This window comes from Neurospora crassa, linkage group V, assembly GCF_000182925.2.
Source record: "Neurospora crassa OR74A linkage group V, whole genome shotgun sequence".
NCBI lineage: Eukaryota > Fungi > Ascomycota > Sordariomycetes > Sordariales > Sordariaceae > Neurospora > Neurospora crassa.
Window position 1 is genome coordinate 4,213,342 of NC_026505.1, and position 24,024 is coordinate 4,237,365.

The window sequence follows — 24,024 nt, forward strand, 5'->3', positions numbered from 1 at the left end:
AAAAAAAAAAAGAAGCCTAGTGTAGAAACAAAAGCACGAAGGAAGCACGACTCGCGCCGCCAACCACATCCTCCCATCCATTCAGCCAGCAGGCCCTCCACATAGGCAAGGCGGTCGAGAAGAACCCACAGTTCTTCAGGTACCGTTCTTTCTGCTGCAGATGGGCGGAAACGGGAACCATCGGGGCAGCGCAATGATGGAACAAAAAGCCGTTTTCGGCTTTGGCGCTGCTTAGTTGTGCATAGCTAGAGGAAACCTAAATAATCGGACGCAGACCGCATGTCTGGAGACCCTGAGAGAACTTAAGGTTGTGCAGATATTTTGTGTGCGGGAATTGTTGACCAGACATTATCAACGTCTTTGCAATCCCGCGGAGGGTGAATAAAGAATGGGGAAAAGCACTTCACCACTTCAATCTTAGTGATACGCCAAGTTTAACCGCCTCGGCAATCAGGTCTTGGATGGAGATCGTTCCTTCATCACCTTCGCTTCATTTTACCCCGGCTGGGGAATAGTTGGAGGAGATCACCACCGAGGTCGTAACTAGGTAGCGAGGCAGCTGAGTTCGATACAGAGAGCATGGGGAATGGATGGTAGTGTACCTAGTCGTCCTGGCGTCACGATCTGACTGATGAGCTGTTTTGTGGTAACAGCACCAGCACATCGTAGTGGGGATCGCGAAGCACCCTAGCCATAAGCTCGGACCGGCTGGCTGAAGAGTGGAACAAGTCATTTTACCTGGGCTCCAGTCGGCCAGTCGCAACTCCATCTTGGGGACCGTCTTAGCTCCATTCCAACGAAAGTAATTGTTCATTGGTTGCAGTGTCGCAATGGTAGTTGGTCGGTGAAGAGCAGACGCTCTGTACGCAGTACGCAGTACATACGCAAAAATGCTTATGCAGAAGACAAAAGCTCATGTACCTTCCCACGCCCACGCAAAAACCCAAATACAAGATACTTTCCCCAGCTTTTCTTCCTCTACCGCAACCTGGTCCAAGACTCATCCGGGTAAATAGCCTCCTTTTGGGCGCGCTGAGCTGACTGATGCAATCAGTTTCACGATATACCAGTTCCTCGGTTCCTTGTGAAGTCGTGACAGAAGCATCAAAGACAAGTGACTGGACTTGGCGCCAAGAGAGACAGCTGGCGCAGGTAGGGTGGAGATAGTTACATGAGTTTCTGTCTTGTGCATATACCGAGCTTTGCCGTTTCCACGCGCTCCCTCGTTGGCCCCCACTTTGCGGGCTCTCTCGACAGTGCTTTTGATGCTCTGTTGCGGTTCCTCGTCTCTGCGCGCGCGACGTTCGGCACCATTTCGCACCAGGCTCGTCTAGGACGAATTGACGTACTATGTACTTATGTACACCTTTGCATGGATATAACTTGCTAGTTCGGTACGCTGGCTGTCCAAGAAACAGGGGCCAGATGAGTGTTAAGCCATACATTTCTTGTAAAAAAGCCGAGGTTCTTTGCCATCTCCAGAAAGCCACGCTAACAGATTGCATTCATACAGACGCGTACCGTGTACACCAGACTGCAGCCGGGTCACCCGGGCCAGACCACCGAGACCATGCCACCGCCGCAAACACCAAGGAAGGCTTTCATTCCTCTCATTACTTTGGTTTCTTTCATGCGTTCTCATGGTCATCAAAACAGTTCCCAGTAGCTGTTCACAGCCCTACAAAGTTGTTGGTGTCTCTCTCAATCCGCCGTTGACATTCCGCTTTGGAGTCCACGTTTATTCGTCTTGGATGAGCCAGGCCAGGATGGGGTCAGGAACCGCGCAGGAACGTCAGAAAAACCCACTGGAAAAAAGGTTGTCGAGGGTTCGACCTGGACTGGAACAAAAAACTTGATCCGCCAGATACCGAAGATGCCTGACCAAAGACCAGGGAACCTGTGCTCACTCAAAGCTCGCCCTCCGAAATTTGTGCTTATCTTCCCGAGTCCACGATGGAGAGTGCCCGCGAGCGGTGACGATTGTGAATAGTCTGACAACTGAAAGCCACCAGTGGTTGCTCAGTGGTTACTCTGGGAGCCATATCATATATGTGTTGCATTGAATTATTTCCGGTTGACTCCATAACCGACCTTCTTGTGTGCATGCTCTATGCATGACCCCATGCGACGATATGCACCAGTCATATCCCGAGCAACGCATCTCGCGTCCCTTTGTGTGGATGCCCGCGCTGCCGTGGTTCCTTCAAGCTTTTTCTGCATGCGGCCTTTCCGAGCCTTCCATGCGGTACCCCTTTTCCGGCTGCAGCTCGCTGGCTTCGAGAAGTACCTTGGAAGCAGAATGCAGCCAAAGGCAGCCACTGAGAGAAGCCAGATTTATACAGCCAAGGGCACCCAACTCGGGAACTGCTGGCATCCCGCGACCAGGTGGACATCCACTTAAAACACTGAATCTCGAATCTGTCGGGAACACAGAGATTTCTCATTGTTTGCTATAGGAATGGTGAACGGCGCACTACTAAGCTGCGGTTCCTCTTCCCATGGTAATCAAAAGTCCCATTCAATGCTTCTCACAAAGTCAGTCCCATCCGAATCCTGCCAGCCACGAAGTTTACAGGCACCATCCGAACGCCCTCATCCGTCGCATTCCCGGATCCTAGCCAACCTCCACCCCCGTTCATTTTCACAGTACCCAACCTCCACGACCAAATTGCGCTAAGGGAAATCTCCATCACTCTGGCTTTTAGTCTGGTCAGCACGTTATCTGTGCCGGTCCGGGGAGGGCAGGCAATAAGGAAGGGCAGGGGCAGCAGAAAAGGACGAATGGCGCAGAAGGGACGGGAATGCGTGCGCATGAATTAATGTGTGTCTGGATGGGAATTTTCTGTGTTGATGTTGTGTTGTGTGAATCGGTCGCCCAGTGCTGGCCGTTGTCTTTTGCGTTGACTGAGAGTTTCCAGGCCTTCTTGTTCGTCCCATGCCCCGTTTATTACCGGAAGAGAAAGAGTGTTCTCTATGCTTACCTGACAGATGGCGTGTGCCTCCCGCCAGCCTATATGATGAAAGATCGCAGTAAGATCTTCATCTTGAAGTTCATCGAGTTGACCGATGCCTATTGCAGGTTGTCTCCCTTGCTTGGGTAATTCAGGTACACCGTATCACTGCTCTTACTACCTCATATCTATATCTGCCCTAACCAGTCATTGTGCATCCTTTCCAGATGGCAGCTTGTGTCGACGGAGGTATTTTATTCCCCCAAAGTTCGCACCGAGTTCCTGAGTCCGGAGAAGCCACGTGTAAATGAATCGCACCGCATCCCTGTTGCCAGTAACACCAGAGACAGATGGACTGCGGTGTCTATAGCCTGTCAGGCGGATTGCCAGATCGGTAATCCTGGGAATGGCGGGGCCCCGGATCATAAGATAAAATGTGCAAACCCTTCTGATAGAATGGCTGTAGAGTTGTTTCTAGCTCAAATGCGATCGAACGGGTTGGGCATCGCTACCATCGACTGCCGTCCCCTCTTGCAGATTGCGTCTGGCATTGACTGGGCCAGTCACAGGGCCAATTAACCGGACAGCTCAACGATATCTTGGCTGACATAGAAACAGGGACAAGATGATGAAGTTCAAACTGAGCTGGATGACGGATAAGGAGAAAGCAGCAGGCTGTAAGCAACAGTGCGATGATGCCAATCGGCAGTCAGCCTGTGTCAAGTGAGTCTGATATGCCAGCCTTGATTGTCGACAACTATCTTGCGACACTTTCTCAAGCTAATCGTGATAGATGGAACACTCGTAGAACAGGATGCGACTCGAATTGTTCAAACCCCATCATAGGATTGCGCGGTATACGTGCTGTTGGTCTGTTATGCGCAAGTCAAAGTGATATATCTTTCCAGGCAATTGGAGGAGAAGACTGAGAACATTACGAGGTATTTTTGCACGAATTCATCAGAGCAGACACAGCTTGCTCTCAGAGGAGTAAGCTTCTGAGCAGAGAAGAATGAGCCGGGGGGAGTCCAAGGAAAGAAGGGTCAATGAAGGGGACGGGATCTCACGTCGACATGAACTGATGAGCTGATAAAGCAGGATTCACCGAACGGAAAGAGAATGCGCTTGTTCGCGCGGAAAACCAGACTCAGGTAAGAGGAAAAAAAGATTGTTACAGTTTTTGCGAGACTCGACGCGTTTTCGTTCAACCCCTGTTGTGTAGATGAATGAGTGAAGTGTCAACAAGTTCTCGATGTTGTCGCGAATATCAAGTCGACTTGTGACGAGGTTCGTGATGGTTCGTGGGGATGGTGGATCCCCGACTGGAGCTGAGCAGCTGGCCCAGTGCTCAACCCTAACCCTATAAGCCGAGTTTCTGCTTGGTGCTGGGTCCGGCAGTGGCCGGCAACAAGCTTGGGTCTTGCCTGCCCGGCGCCTGAAAGCTTGTTTGCCAAGCTACCACTGGCACATTTGAAGTCCCACTCTGAACTGTCCCGCGACACCTGGGTTCGGGTCGAGTTGTTGACCTCAACTTTCGCGGCGCGCGACTCGGGTATCAGTTTTTCCTCTGACTTGCGACTGACGACAACAGAAGACGCCCGGAACCCAGCCACTGGCGAGCTCAACCTCCGTGTGCACCCACGGCGACGGCCATTCATCTGTTATTAATCATCATCGACAGCGAGAACGACTTATAGGTTACAAAAGCAGCTCAATCGATCGGCTGCAGTACGGTCGCAAAATTGGTCGACATCATCGACAAAATCAGTGACGATACGGATAGACCTATCAACCCCATCAAAGAACGAAGAGCGCTCTCCGGCCACCCAGTACATCATCGACATCTTTCAACTTTCTTCACGATCACCCTCTATACTTCAACCTGATTCTTCAACTCGACCATGGCGACGACAACTGTCCTGACTCCGGTCAGGCAAACCGCCCCCGCCGCCACGGTCCAAGCGAGTCCCGGCAACTGGAGGCATCCTCTACTGGCCGAATTGGAGAAACGGCGAAGAAGGACTGTCTTTGGCGAAGAGAACGTGAGGCAGATTGCATACAACTCTTTGGCACTCTTCCTCATCGAGGGTCTACGGGCAATTTTGCATCCTTACTTCCGCGTGGATTTGTACGCAACCTTTCCCCCCAACCGTCTCATCCCAAGAACTGAACTTGTCTTGGGGACGACCGTACAATAGATGGTACCGCCAGTGCTGACCGTTGATGTGTTAGCCTCACCTTGAGCTGGAAAAGCTACGGTAGCTGGATCTACGCCGCTCTCCTCCTGGTGCCTCTGGTCAACATCGTTGTAGCATTACTTCCGCTCTTCCGCCCGGCAGATGATTTTGCCGACATTCCCCTGACGCCTTCCCAAAGGAAGCTTCTCGGACTGCCACCGACCGCGAAAGCGACCTCAGGGGCCACCGCCATCAGCACACCTCCCAAGTATTCCCGGACGCCATCAATGGCAGGAACGCCGGCTAGCATGAGAACGGGCGGCTCTGCGCTGTCGATGACCAAAAACGCTAGCTCGGAAATTACCCTCAGCGAGCCGTACTCGCCTTCGCCCGTCAGCCCTCTGTTTCAGAAGGTTATGCAAGGGAACAAGCAGTTTGCGGTGAACGCTTTCAGCCCGCTCGGCGCCAGCACGATGAGCAACCCCTTTGGATCGAGCATCAGCAGCAGCGCTTTTGGTTCTAGCACAGGCAGCAGTGTGTTTGGCGAAGGTCCGGCCACGCCGACCCCGGCGTCTGGAAAGCGGTCGAATGTGTCGAGTGTTACGCTGACCAACAAGTGGCTGTTTGAGAAGCGAAGGAGGCCGGATTGCTGATTTCTGCTGGTATGTTCTCCTCAGGACTTGACGTTTGTTTTCTCACCCGCGCTTCTTCAACCAGTGGAGCTTTCTTCCTATGTCGAATAGAGATAGCAGTAGCGCGATGCAGCAGAGTCTGTGATCACCACTACTTTACTTTGACGGGATTTCTTCTGCAGTCTTCGAGGTTTTTCCATTGTATCTTAGCTAAGGTCTGGCGCTGAGAACGGTCTGTGTGGCTCTTCATTTTCAAAAAGCGGCACGTTGATATTCAGTCAGTCAATGATGCGGGTTTCCGTTTTGGGGTGCATCTTCTTAGCGAGAAGAGAACCATTGATCCAAGATACCCATTTGTTTCTTATTTTATCTTTATCGTTTTTTATCAGTCCTAAAAGTCTTCTTCCAAGCTTTCGATATGCCGATTATTACTATGAGGGTATGACGAGACCCCGTCTACTCGATTACCCATCGTAGGTGTGTGGGGTCATTTCACTTTGCATCGCTCTCTGTATGGATGGTTGGTAGGTAGTACAGAGTCTTTGTGTCGATTCACCCAAACCTGAAGTTCTGCTTCGATTTCCCTTCCTCTCATTGTCACTTTCCCCATGGTATCATTTGAGCACTCAAACACAGAAATGGATCAGCATAATTAACAAAAAGGCGTTCCTGAAATTGTCCGCTTATCAAAAAGTGTGGTTGTTGAAGAGAATCCATCTAAGCCCAATCCCCGTTTTACATGAATACCCAAATCACATCATTAGAACCTTTCCACCTTTCCTTCCTCGCCCCCCTTGTGCTTCACCCCCTTATCACCGCCAACGCACCCCCTCGTCCACCCTAAGGACTCGGCGCTGGGCTCGGCGTATTTACCAGCGTTTCCGGACTCTCGCCCTCCGACTGATTCCTCGTCGGCAGGTTTAGCAGGTTAGGGTTGTTGTTCGACGGTGGTGGCGGCACACTAGCAGCAGCGACCGCTTTGCCCTTTTCCGGTTTCGTCGATCTACCACGATTCTTCTCCTCGTCACTATCTTCCGCTTCTTCGAGGATCGTGGAGGTTCCTGGGGCGATGGCTACTACCACAGAGGGTGGTTTTTTGAGTCCATTGTTATTATTCCCGCTGGAGGGGTTACCGCTGCTGCTAATCACGTTCTCATCGACGGGAGAAGCGGGGACGACAACGACTTTGTCCAGAGGGGCGAGAGGCCCGGCGGGACCATGTTCTGTTGACGAAGGCGAAGGGAAGGATGTTAGTGAGGACCCACCAACGGCAGTGGTTTGTTGTGGCTGTAGTTGTTGCTGTTCTTTCGAAGGCTCCTGCTGATGGGAGCTCTCGGACTTTGCTGTCTTTAGTCGCGAATCCCGCGCCAACACTTCCTTCGCCAGCCCCTTCACGCCAGCGACAATGATCTCGGGCCGCGTGAAAGCTAGCAATCCTTCAGCGTGTCCTGAGACGCGCTCTTGGAAGACGACGTCATAGACGGAATTGCCCCATGCCGGGCAGACGTAGGTGTGTTGTTCGGCTGAGCGGGCAGCGGCTTGGGCGCGGGACAAAGGGACTTGCTTGTTGAGGGTGGGGAGAGCGTCGCTTGATGCTCCTGCAGCAGCTGTGGCTGTTGTCGTTTCGGTGGAATCCTGTCCTGCTGCTGGAGATCTACCGCCGTTGCTCCCCGTGCCCGTGAAGACTGTTATCGCGACCTTGGGCTTCTTCCCGCTCAATTTGCTCGCGCTACTTTTTTCACCGTCATCCTCAGGATAGGCCGCGCAATGCGCCCAGTACCTCATGGCCGTCTCCGGACCGGGTAACCACAACATGTTTGTCAGCGTAATGATCTTCTCATGCGTGAAAAATGGCGAGGACAAGGCTTTTTCATCCAACCCCAAGGCACGCAACCCCCTCAGCACGAAGACGAGCATGCCGGTAGGGGAGTCGCACAGCGCGTAAGCCAGCGTGTTGGGGTCCTCTGCGAGACCACCGTCGCCACCACCGAGAGCGTTCAGGCCCAACTTCCTCTTTTCCTTATTGGTCGTCTTCCCCCCGTTGCCATTGTTCCCCGCCGCCCAAGCCCCCCAATCCTCCCCTTTATATCCCCACTTCTCCTTCTTCAACATCTTGGCCACCTTCCACTTAACCCACGCCCCGGTACCTTGCTCGTTTCTCGTTGGCGCTTTGAGGGGGGGAGCAATCAGGTGCGCGCCCACGCACGACTTGGTGTGGTGCGTGGCCAGCCTGTTGACTACCCGGAAGTCGATGGCAGCCGGCGAGAGGTGGCCCGGTCCGGAACCAGTGACGAGGTACTGGGCGTAGCCAAGGCGGCGCATCAGAGTGTCGAGGATCGTGGCGGAGGCGGGGATGGGGGGGACGTTGGCTGGGAGGGCGTCGCTTAGACCGAGACCGGGGAGGGAGGGGATGACGAGATGGAAGGCTTGCTGTCTCGGAGAAGTGCCATCTTCTGATGCCGCATCAGGATCTGTGAGAGGCTTGATGAGGTGCCCCAGGGACAGGTTGGTGAAGGGGAACGGAGGGACCAGGAGGAGAGGCACGGCCTCGGGGTGTGGAGAGCGGGCGTGGATGAAATGGACTCGGAGGGCGGCGTTGCCGAGATTCGGAAGGGTGATGGTGGTGCGGAACTGGGGGAGGGTGCTGTTGAGCGTGCTTTCCGCTTCGCGCCAGGAGTATCTCTCGAGCCTATGCAGGAGTTACATGTTAGTCTAGTGTCCTGCTGCCCCTAAACCCATGACCAAATATGCCATCTGGCGTCGGTGTTGTGCATACCAAAAATCAATGAGCGGTTCCACGATCGGCTTCGGCTCCCACCAATCTTTAGACCTGTTACCTGAGCTGGAGCCTTCGTGGGGAAGACGAGTAAGCTCGAGCTTCTGTCTGGTGAGGTCAAGATGCTTGGTCGGGATCTGATGATTGCGGATTAGCCATATGTCTCAGCATAAAGACGAGTTGAGCTATATGTACTCACATGAATCTTATAAGCCTTCACTTCCTCATCCGGGGCAACTTGGACATCACTGCTTGGATCCGCCATCGTGGATCCCGCTATATTATGTCTCGTTTCCAATGAGCTTGTTATGCAGTATTAAAGCTCTCGTATGAGAGAATGTGAAGATAGTTTTGTGTCAGTGAATCACAAATGTGACGATTTAACGAAGACGACAATCGAAAAATCGATCGAAAGTGTTCAACGGTAAATAACAAAACAAGGTGAGAAGTGAAAGTTTCAGTGCCACCTAGACACGCAGCGGTTCCTCAACGAGATATGGATATATGTAAGAGGGGAAGGAAGGATTAAATAATAACAGAACGAAAGAAATCTTCAGCCACCAGCTGGAGTTCTGGGTATAGACTGGAGAAAATTAGGAAGATGTAGGGGACTAGGTAGGTAGGTAGGTAGATGTGGTCGGTACAGAGGAGGGAGGAGGTAGGTATAGTGCCGTAGAGGCCCCCCCCCCCCCCTTTCTCTCTCCTCCTCCTCTTCCTCCCCTTTCCTAGTTTGTAAGTACAGAAAAGGATATTTCAGGACGTGCATGCGGACTCGAAGAAAGCCGTAAAGCCGTTGGCGCACCTTTGTCAGGTCATCCAAAAGGCAAGCCAAGAGAAAAAGTACCTATTTGTTGCTGCGCTTATGCAAAGTCGACTAATACAACTGTGTACATGGGTACTTGGCGGAGATAATTCTACTGCCTGCAGCCAGCAGCCATTCAGCATGTGCGCCTCAAAAGTAATAGCGCCAGAAAACCAGAACACCGGAAACGAGGAGGGTACGTTGACAGGCATTTTCCCAAGCCATTCTAGTGTATTATGATGTATGTGTGCACTTCCCTCGGGTACGCAATGTACACTACCTACCCGCATTCCACTTTGTCTCCTGTATGCTGGATGTACAGTTGTCGGATTATTGCTATTGTAGTTTTGGCCTCTGTTGTTTGTGGCAAGCACCTGGTTAGGTCTAACTACGATGTAGGTGCTTGTCCCCCCCCCCTCCCGGGGGTCCATATTTCCCTGTTACCTATCGCATTACAGACTTCTTTCTTTTTCCTTTCTTTTTTGCACAACCTAACCGGGAAACTTCAGTTGCCGACATGCGCGTGTCTTTGCTTTGGCTTAGCCTGGCCATTCGGAGGAAACCCTACGAAGGAACCCAGGATCTGGCATCCGGTACAATGAAAGGACGGCAGCAATGCGCGCTATATCGCGTGGGTATGATACCGTAGTCATATTTAAGGGGTCGGACTAGGTCGGGTAAGGCCCGGGGGTTGGGCCTGTTTAGCTTGATGGGGGAGGGGGGGGTGGGTGTCCAAACTGACGACAAGGTCACAAGCCTGCAATGCGAGAGGAAGGGCGATATAATAAGAGGAGACAGACAGAAAAGAGAAAGACGGTCTCGAAGTCTCTTAGGAAATGGACGATGCCAAATCCTCAAATCATGGGACAAAGGGACTTGGTCTGTCGCATATCCACATCTACATGGAATTCTAGACTTCACTAGATAGGTGAATAGTCCCCCATTGATGTCCCTTCCACAAGACCAATAGGCGTCCATCGTCATTATCCCCACGAACCGTTGGACTTTCACTTGACGCGCGCCGCGCAAAAACGCACCGCACCCTGGCGATCTCACAACCACCCGCCCTACCACCCTGCCGCCTATCTGTGGCTAGAGCACCACCCTTGCACAATAGAACTCAAGGCCTTCTACCCCCAATTGGCCGGTTTCCCCAATTTGCCGCGGCAGCAGCCACATGAGCCGTGCCTTGGAAGTCATGAAACAGTGGCGGTGCTGACGAGTCCTTGCATCAAGATCCCTACCTCTACCTTGTGAACCTTTGCAGGGTTTCTGAACGGGAAATTGATCAGCAATTTGACCGTTTGACGATGGGATGGGATGCAATAGCAGTGCGCCACTACCTATGTTGTCTTGGGTTTGTACCTGCCGGGGAAAGTTTGGGGTTCTTCACTTCTGTCCTTTAAAAGCAAAGAAAAAAAAAAAAAGAAAAAAAAAACACCGAGGTTCTGTTGCACTGGGGGGAGGAAGGCCGAGAGAGGGACAAAACCTAGTTAATAGCGAAGACTGAGCGCACTTGAACCAAGCATCAAGTAACCGCGGTACATGTCACATCACCGCTTGACAACATGTGGGGACTTTGAGATGAGGGTAAAGCGACTGGTCTTGCTATCATCAACCAAATTCGAACCAGACGCATTGCGTATGTTACACACCCACCCGCCCAATTGATATTATGTTTTCTATGCTACACGACATCGATGTAAGCAAGGCGTCCGTCTGCACTCGCCACCCTCTTGGTAGAGCGATGGGCCAACAATGTGGCTTACGGATGATCTTGAAGCTCATTATTTTGTTATCTACGTATTTCTGTAGCTGTTCTATCAACTGTACCTGGTCGAGCAGATCTGTGGGCGGCCTCCCTTGGACCTATGTTCGCCCATCGTCCTTTTGCAGTTCTTGAAACCTCCTCGTATCACATCCTCAATACTCCACCCTCAGGCATGTTACCCAACAGCCCGAGAAGGCCGCTCACTTGTGGTGTAATCGATCGCCGCCACACGACGCCGGTCATTTTGTCGCCACAATGGCACCTCAGCCACAAACAAAACCAATGACTGCAATTTGTGTTCCTCCTATTTCCCTTCCAAGAATCATGCACAACAGCCAACAAACCAAGCTGAAACCCATCACCACAGATTCTTCTAGCCGATCCGTCGCGGGGCCTGGGCTCCTCCTGGAGGAACAGCTGGACCTGCAGCCCCCCGGAGGTTGATAGCTCCGATGCGAGATACAATGTTGCTTCCAACCGCGTCCACGGCTCCACGTGGGGAAGTCAGCGATGGGCCCTGTGCTGCCGTCTGTTGTACGTGGAAGAGCTTGATGTTGGTCGTGTTCCAGATGCCCACAGTGCCTCTGGCAACCTGCATTTCGCTGGCAAAGACGAACCCCCAAAGCAGGGACTCGTACCATCCCAGCGCCATTGGCGACCATTCAAACATGTGAACCCGTACAGGCGAGGCATCCACACCAACAAGTTGGATCTCCTGGATCCTCTGTAAAACTGCCGGCGTGGGCGAGTCTGTAGCAATGGATTGGCGAGGTAGCAGCGCCGTGAGCTGATTGATCAGCGTCAAGATGGTATGAAGCGGCAACTCTGGAAGCCAACTATCAATCCATTCTGCGGTTGGCTCAAAGGCCCCGGTCTGGGACTGGCCGGATATAGAGTACCCGCTCAAGCTGGTTGTGCTGTTTTGCCGAGAGAAGCGCGGTCCTGCCGGCATCTTACCCCTGGCCTTTTCCGACATGCCTCGAAGCTGTCTAGGTACACCACTGCCATCCGCATGGGGCTCTACAGAAGATGCACGGGACGGATTCTCGCTATGGCTTGAGGGAGACGGGGTAGGCCGTTGCTCATTATCGCTGTCGTCATCGTCACCTACGGCGAATGCTCCATCCTCGGGAACATCATGGAGCGTAGGAACCTGCGTGATAGACGTTGTGGGGCTCCGCAGACTTTCCAACGAGCTCCTCGTCGAGTTAGTCTCCAATGGATCATTGGAGGCCGCAGCCTCCTTCCTTTTTCGGTTACGTCTCTCTATCTCCTCCTGGCCACTTTCCAGTGTGAAAGAGCGCAGGGCTTCGAATCGCTTTCTATTCCTAATTATGGCGTATATGAAGTGAGGGTTCTCTGCGGTGAATTTATCAGAACACAAGTCAACCAACGCCCCAGTGATAGTGTGACTTACTCTTGTACTGATGCTCCACAATCGCATTGATGGACTCTAACAATGATCTTAGTAGATTATGGTTCGTGTCATTCGCCATCAGGAACGAAGGGGATGACATTGAGTTATAGAGTTGGATGAGTCTGGTGCAGGTAGATCCGCTGAGTCCCTCGAGGTAAGCGGATATGTTATTAATAACAGCCAGGAGCGCAGGATAAATAACGGTCAGCTTCCCCTGACTCTTGGTGATGAGATTATATATAGACTAGCGGCTGGTTAGAATCAGAGTCCCAAACGTGTGCTTGGGGAGACTCACTTGGATTAGGAAGTCTGCATAGGTTCCCCTGAAGCCAGTAATCCGGATAGCCGGGGGAAGCGTCTCTTGGGCCTCAAACATTTTGTTGAGGTTGATGCCGAAGTTCTTCTCTGCGCTGAGAGTCTGGAGCAGGAAAGCACACATCCTCACCACGCCCTGCTTCGATGCGTCGCCCTTGTATTCGAGCGCATAGAACAAAACGAAAATTACAAAGTCATGTGCTCGTTCCGTGTCGATCATGAAAGAGCGGAAGCGTTTATTGCACTGGGTCAGTTCCCAGAATAGCATGATGGTCTCGGGCGCGAACCGAACTGAGTTCTGTGCCCCTGGGATATAGGAAGCATTGGCCTGGAGTGGTTGATGCAGTATCCGCGTCATGCCATCCACGATGAACTGGAAATCTTGGGGCCGATGGAGTCTGCCAGCAAAGTGACGGTAGAAGTTCTTGGGGGTCAGAACTCCTGGCTCCTCTGGGACAGGATAGAGCAGAACCACCAAGAGAAATTGTAGGGTGTATGTGACGAGAATTTGTTTTGGATCCTTGAAAACTAGAGTGTTGTACGGCACGCGCCAGGTGGCAGGGTTATACTTGAGTGTCTAGCACATGGTTAGTATGTATGACTTGCGCGACGGATATGGTAACTTGCCGTGTTCAGAAGCGAGCACAAGACTGAGAGAACCACTTGCTTGTCTGGACACGTGCATATGTGGGTGAGGGCCCGGGCTCCCTTCAGCGGCAAGACACTCGGCGACATATACATGCTTTGGCTCGTCAGGGTCAAGAGCAACCGCAGGATCTCACATCGGTTACTCTCATGCTCTTTAGTCGTCGGTATCGATGTCGCACAGCCCACGCCGCTCTGCCAGATCGAATAGCTGACCTTGGGACTGCCATGTGGTTGTCTTGGTACCGTCAGGTCGGAGAAGAACAGCAAATCGATAAGGGTGTCGATAAGCTCCTCGGCTAGCGGCTTTGCGTCCTCGAACTCTTCGGGCGGTCTAGGCTGGACCTCTTGCGACTCGTCGAAGAGCACTTCGTTGGCTATTAGAGACGTCCTGGTGCGTTTGCGACGGCGGGCCCAGAAGAAGTTCTCCTCCCAGGCTTGGAGCGACTCTTTCTCGTAGAGAAACGGGAGGATGCGGGTGAGGACTCGGATGCAGTTGAGAGCATGACTGTCGGGAGCGATCTCGGGATCGGGGAACGAGGGGTGGTGGCGGAGCACAAAGAGTCGCGATGTCACGGCTAATATCAACGTCTCCAGATTCTCCAAGGCATTGTCTCGGGTTCGGCGAACGTCGGCAGGGGCAAATAGACTGAAGACATCTTCCGAGGTTTCGGGCAACTCCCAGAACTACAAACAACCGAAAGCACCACGGTTAGCCCCGATTACCGCTAGATGTGGGTGAGGACAGGTTCATGAACATAACATGTATGTAGGTGTAGACGACCGGACGCGACAGCTGGGTATCAAGGACAATGGACTAGGCAATACTGACTGATGTCCAGTAGGTATCATCGGCGGGGATGTGTCGTTCTTCAGAGAGGCGGAAGATGCCCTTCTTGAATACTAGCTTAGAGTCGCTCGCACCCATTTTGGCAGCTTAGATACATGGCATTCATTGAGATCATGCCACAATACAAAAGGAACCGGGGGGGCGGAGGTTGGGGAGGCAGAGATAGATCCGCTATTTCTCGTTTCTTGACGTGTCGGTGGCTCGTTGGAGTGGTGGACTTTGTTGCGATTGATGGTTTGCAGATGGTTTGGGTCAGTGTGAAGTGCAACCGGCTCGTTACATCACAGGCTGCGACTTCAGTCAGTGTGTCGCTCTGTCCCGAGGGAAGCTAAAGGGAAGGTTGGTTCCACCTGGGGAACCCCCAGGGATCGAATCGGAGGATTCCACTTGATCTGGTCTGTGCGTTCGGGGGTCGGGCCCGCGCTCAGCACAGCATATGTACGTACATGCTGCCGTCTCATGCAGTTTCCTGCTGACGCATATGTAACCCTAACCCAGAAGCAGCAGCAGCAGCATGATCATCACGATCTGGCCTTATCGACAGCCCGTCAAGGTGCCCTTCCCTAGTCGAAGTACATTCAAGCTGGCCAAAACCCGCCGTTGATGACAATAACAACAGCACCACCTGCCAACCTTTTCCGCCGAAATAACCTGGACCCGCTGGTGAGGTACTCCAGGTGGCATTGGAAAAAAGACCTGTGTTTATATCGACGTTAACGGGGCCCTGGCTATCCCCTCCCTTGGAGAGCATCTTGAACCCCAAGCTTTCAAGACAACATATCGCCCACCATGTATACATCAGTAGTCAGGCTACAGAATGTATTTGGCTTTTTCACAACTGTCGCCTTTGTAGTCGCGGCCTTCATCGCCGCCTCCGACTTTCTTACCGAACGGGCGCCCATTGTTCGAACCCTCAAGACAACCAGTGTCCAAGTGTGAGTCGCAATGCTTGCACCTCCCATCATGCAAATCCGCTGCTAACTAACTGCCAAATCTCAATAGTGTCCGAGGCCGACCGCACTACTACAGCAGCAAAAAGGAAGAATACGCCGTCATCAACTTCTCCCTCGACGCCGACCTCTCCTCGCTCTTCACATGGAACACCAAGCAAGTCTTCGTTTACGTAACCGCTGAGTGGCCAGCCGCCGACCACGCAAAGACGAACGCAACCAACGAGGCCGTGATCTGGGACACCATCATCACCTCCCCCAGTGCCGACCACCTGGCCAACATTGGTCCTGTGGCCATGAAGAAGCTGCGGAAGAGCGCGGGCGGGAAGAGTATCGATCCTAACCGGTAAGCAACTACCTACCTAACACATATCTCTTCTGTGACTTGTTACTAACTCTGTCCCTCCAACAATAGCGGCAAACTCTCACTCAAAAACCAACGCCACAAGTACAAAATCACCCACCCCTCCGGAAAGCTCGCCATGACCGACAATGTCACCCTCCGTTTGCACTACAACGTCCAGCCGTGGGTTGGTCTACTCACCTGGGACCAGGACGTCGACTACGGGTACTGGAAGGCTCTGAAGAACGGGGTGAGCAAGCGCTTCAAGCTGCCTGCGATTAAGGAGAAGAAGCCGGCGTCGGCGGGCGCCCGGTAGCGGTGACATGATAGGTGAGATGGAGGGAGGGACGAGAAATTAGGATGACTATATAGAGAAGAAAGCGTAATAAAATTATGATAACGCCAACCATGCGCCTTGAAGAAGGAGGGGGAGGGGTCAACTAAATGGGGAACAGGAAGCGTGTACCGTATCCAAAATAAACCAGGGCCTGGACGTTCTTCGACGAGGTAACAATACCCTGCTCTTGCCTTTATTTGCACGTCTCTTTAATGTCGAAGGACAAGCACGTTAAAATCCCATGGCAGTTGCAAGGTCAGGCAAGGAGAAACGCAAAACATAGGCCATGTAATCTTTGTTTACGCTATACATATGTACACCAAACTTGAAAGGTAGACTCCGCTATGTTCCTTGATAGGTGTTTCGCAATACACCATGTGCTATGAGACCCGCTGTGAACCTACTCCAATTCATCCACACGGAGTAAAAACAACTGAAGTTCGACATTTCGCAAGTATATGCAAATACACAATGTCCCATACGTTCAACACGTAGTGTTTTATGCTAATCAAGCCGCTTGTGCCTAGGGGCGCAACTACTGTGAACCGCTGCCCCTACCACCGCGACCAGCACCACCACGACCACGTCCTTCACCCCTACCCCGACCGCCACGTCCACGGCCACCACGGCCACCCCTAGGCGAATCGAGGCTGGCGGGAGGAGGAACCGCAGAGTACGCGCCGGGAGCTGGCGAAGCCTGCTGTTGCGCTGCACCATTGAAAGTACCACTGACGTTAGCGAGGGCAGGTGCCGACTGATCAGCACCTCCTGGCTTGCCACCGCGACCGCGGAAATTACCCCTGAAGTTACCGCCACGTCCCCCACGAGTGCCTTGAGGGGAACCGGGACTAGGAGAACCCTTAAAGCCGGGGTCGGGTCCATACGGCTGTCGCTGGGGCTGCTGACTGCTTGGGCCATTGGGAGCCTGGCGGTAGGCGAGGTTGCTGTGCTGGTTCTCACCTTGCTGAGGACCATTCTGCTGGTGAGGCGACTGATAGCCTCCACGACCACCACGACCACCACGACCACGACCATTGCCGTGAATAGCACCGCGCCAGGTCCCTTGCAGAGGAGGAGGTTGGGGTGCGTCGCGGTATTGTTTGCCATTAGCCTGCATCCCGTAACCACCGTGAGCCGTCAGTGTGGTAACCGAAGGATTGGTAGGCTGTCTAGCCATGGCTGCCTTGGAGCCAACAACGATTTGGCGGTTGGTAAGGTTGAGGCACGTGTGGGATGGCACCGTCTGGCCACGGAAAGGAGGGCACCGTTCACCGAGAGTGGTCCCACTCATGAAAGTAACATCGAAGACCACATCCAGTAACTTGGCCGTCGGGACACGGCTGATACCCACCACAGTTCCACGGTAGGCGATGGGAACCTTGCCAACCTCAGCGACATAAACGACACGATCACCCAGGCTAAAGTGTTGGTTTCCAAGACGATGTTCCGCGTCACGAGGTCGCAGCAGAGCATTGCGAGGAACGTTGGGCATCTTCTTGTTCGCCGCAGCTAGTTGTCCGAGCTGCAGCCTGTCGGCTTCAGCAGCGAGTCTCATGACGACATCAGAATCAAGCTGCTCTGCGTCGAGCGGAACTCGCTCCATCTGGCTGGTCTTAAGTGTCTTCAACCAAGCACCGATCTCCTTCACTCTGGCCGAGGCAACAGCCGGCTCGGGCCAGAGATCCGTCTCAGTCAGCTCGGCGCTAGAGGGATGCTGTTTAACGGCAGCAAAGAAATCTGGAAACTTAGTCATGTACTCAACGAGCATCGTCCTAGCAGCCATACTGAACTCCCAACCGGTTTCTGACTTGCGGGAATAGCCAAGCACCTTCTGCTTCTTGCCCTCGAACTTGAGGTTAAGGCCCAGGTTGACCCGCAAGCCGCCAAGTGTTGTGATGTAGTATGAAGACGTGATCTTGCTCAAAGCAAGCGAGTGGAGGCCTAAATCCTTGGCAACCATGTATGACGGGAGATAATGGTTGTCCCGTTGTGCGTCCAATATAATCTGGCGAGCGAAATCCGGTTCCCGCTCTTTCAAGGCGGCAAGCCAGACGACAAGCTTGTTGTTGCTGTAACCTTCAACTTCAACTGGGCGGCCATAGTTGAATTCGCCCAAGAAAAATCCAACGGACTTGATGGGAAATTCTTCTTCAAGTGGCAAGGCAGCCCTCTCGATGAAACGTTCATCCTCGTTGACAACCTCGTCGACGATGATCTGTGCGGCATAGTCCGTCTCCATGCCGGGAATCGGGCCGTACTCCTTGATAGTAGCGCCTTCATCAGTTTTGATCAGGCCCTTGAGCATGTGGACGTGGACCAACGACTCCACCTGACCTATCAGTATACCTAGCCGTTTGCTGTAGAAGTTCTCGATTCTGTGAGCCGTCTTGCCCCATTGCTCGATGTCCCGTGTGGAATGATTGCGCGATACCACCTGTCCGCTACCGTCTTCTGCCAAATGATAATCAAAAAGTTCGTCTGACACGCCAACGATTTTAGCCTCCTGAAGGAAAGGGTAGCCAACGAAGCAGCGCTTTCCAAGCTTGCGCTTCGCTTCCTCGACGTTGGTGCGCTTCTCCGTATCCAGGATATTGACGACCATGCTCTGATTGCGACTCTCCGACTGGAACACGTTGACGCCATGGTACCCAAGGGAGGCGGTGTATGGCAGTGTAGCGAGGGAAGGGAATCCGGCCAGCGCCGATTCGTTCAGCAGAGCACCGTCGGTCAAGCCAACACGATATTCCAGTCCCTCCACGGGCGGAAGATCGAAAATGTTCTCGATACAGTGGCAGTGGGGAATGGGCGGGAAGATTCCGACAAGGGAGGAAGGGTATTCAAAGTCTACCGAATCGGAATAAGTGAACTTGAGTGCGACGCCAAAATCGTTCCTCGACTTCTCAACGTCCGAGAGAAGTTCGTTCTTGGGGCCCATTGCTGCAAGCAGCCGCTTCTCGTCAATGAAGGGAATCTTGACAACGGCTTCCCAATCCATCTTCTTGCCATTCATGTCAAGCTCAAAGTCTCTTGGGTAGAAGTCGATGATGGGAGAATTGGGGTTTGTCATAAGATCCCAATATGCTGTCGGCACGATCTTTTTGCTGCGGTCTGGCAAGACACCCATCAGCTGCTCGTATGGCTTGAACGGCTGACCCATCTTGAAATTAAGGTCGGCTTTCAGGCCTTTCATGACATCGGAAATCAGGGGAGCGTAGTGGTAGCGATAGAACCAGGGCCAAGAAGCAATACCACGGTAGTAGTAGTAGAGCACCCATTGAAGACCCTGGACGTAATTCTCCGTCAACTTGCGGAGTTCGTCCTCCTTGTTCTCTGGGGTCCAATCCTCAAACTTCTCGGCATAGTACTTGTCTTTCCACTCTTGGAACTTTTGCTGGTATTTAACCTCCATGGCAGCCTTCGAGTCGGCCGCAGTTAAATCCAGGACTTGGGCGTTGTCGTACTTCTTGATGATACGGAGAACGGCTGACTGGGCTTCCTCGTCCTCTTCCGACTCGTCGTCTCTCTCGGGGAAGGACAGGATTAGGTGGCGGTGTCCCTCGTCATCTTCCTTAGTTGCCCAAGGAATGTGAGCAGTATCAGCCAAGTCTTGGACAAACTTGCGGTCCTCGGCCTTCAACTCGGTACCGAGGTCAAGCGTATTAGTGCTCCTATTCATAAGGAATTTCCTGATCTTCTGCTTCCAGAGATTCTTCTGGTTCGTGGTGACGATGAGCTTGCCCTTGGTCTTTGCCTTTGCTGTCTCTGCCTCGTTATCTTCAAGCATCTTCTTGGCCCGAAGCCAGCTTTGATCCTCATGTTCATGTTCGAAAAAGCGATACTCCTCCTTGCCGAGTTCTTCCAGAAGCAGGCCGAGTCTCTGGAGGTTGACCTTACCGCCCTCGTTGATATATCCGTCGCCGCGCGGAAGAATTTCTTTGTAGATCCTAAACATGAGCGAAAGAGCGCCTTCATTGATGTGAAGCCGCGGAAGGTTGGGAAGGAAGTCGTTTCCGACAAAGAATGCCATAAGAATGAAGTCGTCAATAACTTTTTCCATATCGAATGGAAAAGACATGGCTCCAGGTTTCTTGAGATCCTGGAACTCCAGCTCCAGGTACTCGCGGACTATGCAGAGATGCATCAAATAGAAGTTTTGCTCCTCCAGTCCCTTTGCCTTATGCTTAGACGGGCCGCGGCCAAAGGTAACTTCCTCGCGCAGAAGGCAGAAGTGAGGGTCATGGCTGAGGAGGCCAAGCATGATCAGATCGGCGTCGAGGCCATACAAACAGTGACGGACGTTCGCGTCATAGTCGAGTTGAGCGCGCGCATTGCGGATGTACTCCATGATCTTGTGCTCACCCTCACCAGGGACCTCGTGTCCAGACAAGACAATCTCGGGCTGTTGCCAGTCCCTGTCTTCCGAGACCTTTTTATGGATGAAATATCTCAGCTGTTGCGAGAGCTTGGCCATGAATTCGGTTCCTATGCAGCTAGTTAGCCTCCGGGGAAAACATTCAAGCGGGCACCAGCGCCAGACATACCAGGTGTGATGCAGTTACTGTCGAAAGGTTCTTCTTTGGGCAATTCCTTGCCCTCACGAATCGCCTTATCTCTAGCCTTCTCATTGTCCAGCGCGGTACGAAAACGACGAGCACGCTGTTGGTTCATCTTTGCGCGAGGGGCAACGCCATCTATAGCCATAAAGAAAAGCTTTTTGGGCTTGATTTTCCCGAAGAGATGTTCGATGTAGTTGAATATAGCAATGAACATCTCCTCCTCTGTCATGCGAAATTGTACATCGCTCGTGTCCTTATGGGTACAGTTGTGGATGATACCGTTCATGTCCAACTGAGCAAACCGGTTAGCTAGGCAAGTAACGCAAGACAGCCATCAGGCCTCGGGAGGGAGCAGCGAACATAAAGGCAGTCGAACTCGGGGATACGGTTCTCGGCGATGAGCTGAGAAATGGCGGGATACCGCTCCGAGAGCCATCTGAAGAACTTGGGAACACTGGACAAGAGGGGGTATTAGCCACACGCCTGAACAACGCGCGCGTATACGGCGAGGGAGGAGCTTTGATGTGGGAGTCATATACCCCATGTTGACTAAGTGGCCTGTGGTGCCGGACTAGATGTGTACACTACTAGAAGTTTGCGAAGGAGGTCTGAAATTGGGGCGCGCTGAGCGGTCGCAGGAGATGTCGCAGACGGGGAGTCTACTTAGTTACTGCTGTCAGGGGGCGAAGGAGAGGCGTCAAGCTGGTCGTTCAAATGCCGGCACTGAATAATAATGGCCGGGTTTCTAGATAGCGAAGCCTCCAGGGATCGCAATGGTGCAATAAACCGAGGGGGGACGAAGCAGCAAGGTCCAAGACTGAAGATGCTGTCTATGGAAGGGAAGAAGAGGAGTGTCCTTGGAGCAACCGACAGCGCCAATCGGGAAAAGAAGCTACTATAGTGCTAAGAAAAGCGGAAAGGTTGAGAATCCGAGGAGTGGCCTAGGACGTTGGCGGCCTATGTTCGAGATAGACGGAGGTAAAGGAAGAAGTGGGTGATGTCTACGAGATGGAACCGCAAGAGAAACAAAAGTGGAAGGTCCGTCAGAGGTGTGGATGGGACGGAGAAGGTGTCGGGTCCTGGGCTCCGGGCTGGCTAGGTGTTCAGGCTGTGACACACTGCAGTTTCTAGTTGGCCTCCGTTGCCCCACGCGGGTTGACTGTGTGCCTGGGGGCGGCGTGAGCGTCGGTCGTAGAGGTAGAGGTACCTCTAGAGCTAGGTACTAGCGCTCGGCCCGGCCAGGCCAGGCCAGTAGTGAGCGCTCCGCCACCTCATCAGGCTCCCGGCTGTCACTGTCAGCTCTCTCCCCGCACCAGCTACTACTGAACCTCAAGGTAACGAACCTCAAGCGAGCCTCCGCCCTCGACGAGCGGAACGGAACTGCCCTGGAGGGAATGGGGGGTCTGACAAAAGTGGGCGTAGCAGGCCTTTATAGTATAAAACGCTTGAGCAGGGGTTGTGGGCTACAACATCCTTACACAATATTGTTTCTTACTGTAATCTACTAGATAATTGAATATTGTTGTATTGAAGTTGGTTTTATTTTACAATACGTAGTTTTAATTAATAGTACAACGACTATTAACGCGGTATTGTATACAAAACGGAATTAACCGTTCAACAGCGCACAAAAGTACGACAACAGCGAACTGTACCACAACAATACGACCCGAACTACAAAATATACAACATAATAAATATACTCACTTAAATTGCTAATTGCAAGCTAATATTCTTATTAATATAATAATTGTTTAATTATATTTATTTATTCAACAATTAATATCTATTCTAAGTAACAAAAGCCTTACAATTATTTCACAGCAATTTTCAATCAATATTACACTTATATTGATAGAGGTAGGTAGTAGGGGAGAAAGCGCTATATTAAATTACTTATCTAAGCTACCTAAGTGGCGGGTATTCTTTATAGAAGTAATTCCTATTATTCCCTTTCTAATAATTGTAAATTAAAACTCTAACCTAGGTATATAAGAAAATTAGAGTACGGGTACCGTATAGGTAGCCAATAAGAATATTCACCTCAGGCTACCCCAAATACGCCTCCTTTAGGACTATTTCGATATAATAGTATAAAATATATATTCCTTAATATAAATATAACAATAAGAAAGTATAACGAAAAAAAAATAAAAAACTTTAATTCCGGCTCTAAATAAAGACAACACATGAAACTAGTTGTAAATAATAACCTAAGGATAATAATATAAAAAAAGAAAAAAAAAAAAAAGAAAAAAAAAATAACCTAAGGAAGATCGAGGGGTACTATAGCCCAATACGCATATAATTACAAGCTTTACTTATACTAACCATTAGCAACGAACATCCTCTGGAACTATTCCTCCCTAGAGAGATAAAACTTATCGAGGTATTCTATTGGGAATTCGAACCCAGGCGAAGGCATTCTATACTAGCCACAACTATCTTTTAAAGTCCAATTTCTAACCTCTTTAATATTCTTCATCGGGTTTAAGGAAGTATTAACAAAATATCAATCTAGAATCCGTAGTTCGTAGAGGCCGTTAAAATTATCTATATTAACCCTATAATAATAATGCTCTACGAACTCTATTTATATCAAATCAAAAACCCAAACTTCGCCCTCGAACTTAATAAAGTTATATCTACAATTAGTAATCTAATTAACTACTTTACACTCTCCCTTATACTTATAAAAGTCAAGAGGTTCCAAGATCTCCTCTAACTTATTAGGGGACTAAATAATTATAAATATAATAGCATTAGGGGGAGGGGGCTCAAAAATCTCCTCCAACTCATCAAAGGACTAAATAATTACCAATACCTCTATAAATATAGTAAAATTAAAACTTAAAGCAAAAACCCCCAGCGGAATAGCATAGTCGGGGATAAAGTCTAAGGAGCTAGGAACATCACCGCCCAACGGAATAATATAACCAAGAAGGTTATTTTTATTTACTGTAATATTACCGCCTAATAAAATCTTACTATTATTATTAGTATTATAAAGAGGTTATTTATAATTATTAGCGTTATAAGGATACTATTTGTATTTATTTTCTCTAATTCCAATGTAACGTCTCTTCCGCTTTCTATATCTACTATTATTAGACTTAATATCACTACCCTAATTAACTTTAATACTAAAAGTATAGGTTTATTCTTTAATTAATATACTATAGTCCAATATATTCTCTAATAATTATCTATATATAAGAATAATTATAATAGAAGGAACCGAAAATATATATAGAAGTAGAAACTAATATTCTAATTCTCTCTTAGCCTTAGGAAGGCGGCTACACTTACATTTAATAAGAATAGGAGTAATAATAACCTAAGGGGTTATAATAACTTTAAATTTCAAATTATAAAGGTTATTAATAATAACAGTAGTATAGGGTAGGCAAGAAACCTTATACGTCTTTAATTATATTAAAACAAATTTACTAATATATAGTAAAATTTCTAAAAAATCGTCGTTTTTAATAAACTTAACCCT

The 24,024-nt window shown here is 50.8% G+C and overlaps 5 protein-coding genes across 5 annotated transcripts; 2 read left to right on the plus strand and 3 right to left on the minus strand.

Annotated features, from left to right (window-relative positions):
- Positions 1-4,446: 4,446 nt before the first annotated feature.
- NCU06674 (hypothetical protein) lies at positions 4,447-7,652 on the plus strand. Its single transcript, XM_955828.2, has 2 exons — positions 4,447-5,079; positions 5,184-7,652. The coding sequence occupies exons 1-2, from the start codon at positions 4,853-4,855 to the stop codon at positions 5,779-5,781; spliced, it is 825 nt and encodes a 274-aa protein (XP_960921.1). The 5' UTR covers positions 4,447-4,852; the 3' UTR covers positions 5,782-7,652.
- NCU06675 (hypothetical protein) lies at positions 6,351-9,359 on the minus strand. The gene is made up of 3 exons (XM_955829.3): positions 8,736-9,359; positions 8,537-8,673; positions 6,351-8,449 (listed from the first exon to the last, which is right to left on the minus strand). Exons 1-3 carry the CDS (start codon positions 8,799-8,801, stop codon positions 6,601-6,603), a joined length of 2,052 nt encoding a protein of 683 aa, XP_960922.3. The 5' UTR covers positions 8,802-9,359; the 3' UTR covers positions 6,351-6,600.
- Positions 9,360-11,102: 1,743 nt separating this feature from the next.
- On the minus strand, positions 11,103-14,648 carry NCU06676 (hypothetical protein). The gene is made up of 5 exons (XM_011396388.1): positions 14,319-14,648; positions 13,469-14,173; positions 12,822-13,418; positions 12,527-12,770; positions 11,103-12,468 (listed from the first exon to the last, which is right to left on the minus strand). The coding sequence occupies exons 1-5, from the start codon at positions 14,412-14,414 to the stop codon at positions 11,483-11,485; spliced, it is 2,628 nt and encodes an 875-aa protein (XP_011394690.1). The 5' UTR covers positions 14,415-14,648; the 3' UTR covers positions 11,103-11,482.
- Positions 14,649-14,860: 212 nt separating this feature from the next.
- Positions 14,861-16,168, plus strand: NCU06677 (microsomal signal peptidase subunit). Its single transcript, XM_955831.2, has 3 exons — positions 14,861-15,271; positions 15,339-15,632; positions 15,702-16,168. The coding sequence occupies exons 1-3, from the start codon at positions 15,126-15,128 to the stop codon at positions 15,943-15,945; spliced, it is 684 nt and encodes a 227-aa protein (XP_960924.1). The 5' UTR covers positions 14,861-15,125; the 3' UTR covers positions 15,946-16,168.
- Positions 16,169-16,193: 25 nt separating this feature from the next.
- Positions 16,194-21,631, minus strand: NCU06678 (exonuclease Kem1). The gene is made up of 4 exons (XM_955832.3): positions 21,062-21,631; positions 20,883-20,976; positions 20,508-20,814; positions 16,194-20,448 (listed from the first exon to the last, which is right to left on the minus strand). The coding sequence occupies exons 1-4, from the start codon at positions 21,064-21,066 to the stop codon at positions 16,502-16,504; spliced, it is 4,353 nt and encodes a 1,450-aa protein (XP_960925.3). The 5' UTR covers positions 21,067-21,631; the 3' UTR covers positions 16,194-16,501.
- Between the last annotated feature and the right edge of the window lie 2,393 nt (positions 21,632-24,024).

Coding starts and splice junctions, on each gene's coding strand:
- NCU06674 (XM_955828.2), top strand. CDS start 4,853: ATGGCGACGACAACTGTCCTGACTCCGGTCAGGCAAACCGCCCCCGCC. Junction 5,080..5,183: donor CCTTACTTCCGCGTGGATTT/GTACGCAACCTT, acceptor TTGATGTGTTAG/CCTCACCTTGAGCTGGAAAA.
- NCU06675 (XM_955829.3), bottom strand. CDS start 8,801: ATGGCGGATCCAAGCAGTGATGTCCAAGTTGCCCCGGATGAGGAAGTG. Junction 8,674..8,735: donor TGAAGGCTTATAAGATTCAT/GTGAGTACATAT, acceptor CGCAATCATCAG/ATCCCGACCAAGCATCTTGA. Junction 8,450..8,536: donor GAACCGCTCATTGATTTTTG/GTATGCACAACA, acceptor ACTCCTGCATAG/GCTCGAGAGATACTCCTGGC.
- NCU06676 (XM_011396388.1), bottom strand. CDS start 14,414: ATGGGTGCGAGCGACTCTAAGCTAGTATTCAAGAAGGGCATCTTCCGC. Junction 13,419..13,468: donor TGTGCTCGCTTCTGAACACG/GCAAGTTACCAT, acceptor ACCATGTGCTAG/ACACTCAAGTATAACCCTGC. Junction 12,771..12,821: donor ATGCAGACTTCCTAATCCAA/GTGAGTCTCCCC, acceptor ACCAGCCGCTAG/TCTATATATAATCTCATCAC.
- NCU06677 (XM_955831.2), top strand. CDS start 15,126: ATGTATACATCAGTAGTCAGGCTACAGAATGTATTTGGCTTTTTCACA. Junction 15,272..15,338: donor AAGACAACCAGTGTCCAAGT/GTGAGTCGCAAT, acceptor AAATCTCAATAG/TGTCCGAGGCCGACCGCACT. Junction 15,633..15,701: donor AAGAGTATCGATCCTAACCG/GTAAGCAACTAC, acceptor CTCCAACAATAG/CGGCAAACTCTCACTCAAAA.
- NCU06678 (XM_955832.3), bottom strand. Junction 20,815..20,882: donor CCGAGTTCGACTGCCTTTAT/GTTCGCTGCTCC, acceptor CGGTTTGCTCAG/TTGGACATGAACGGTATCAT. Junction 20,449..20,507: donor CAGTAACTGCATCACACCTG/GTATGTCTGGCG, acceptor CTAGCTGCATAG/GAACCGAATTCATGGCCAAG.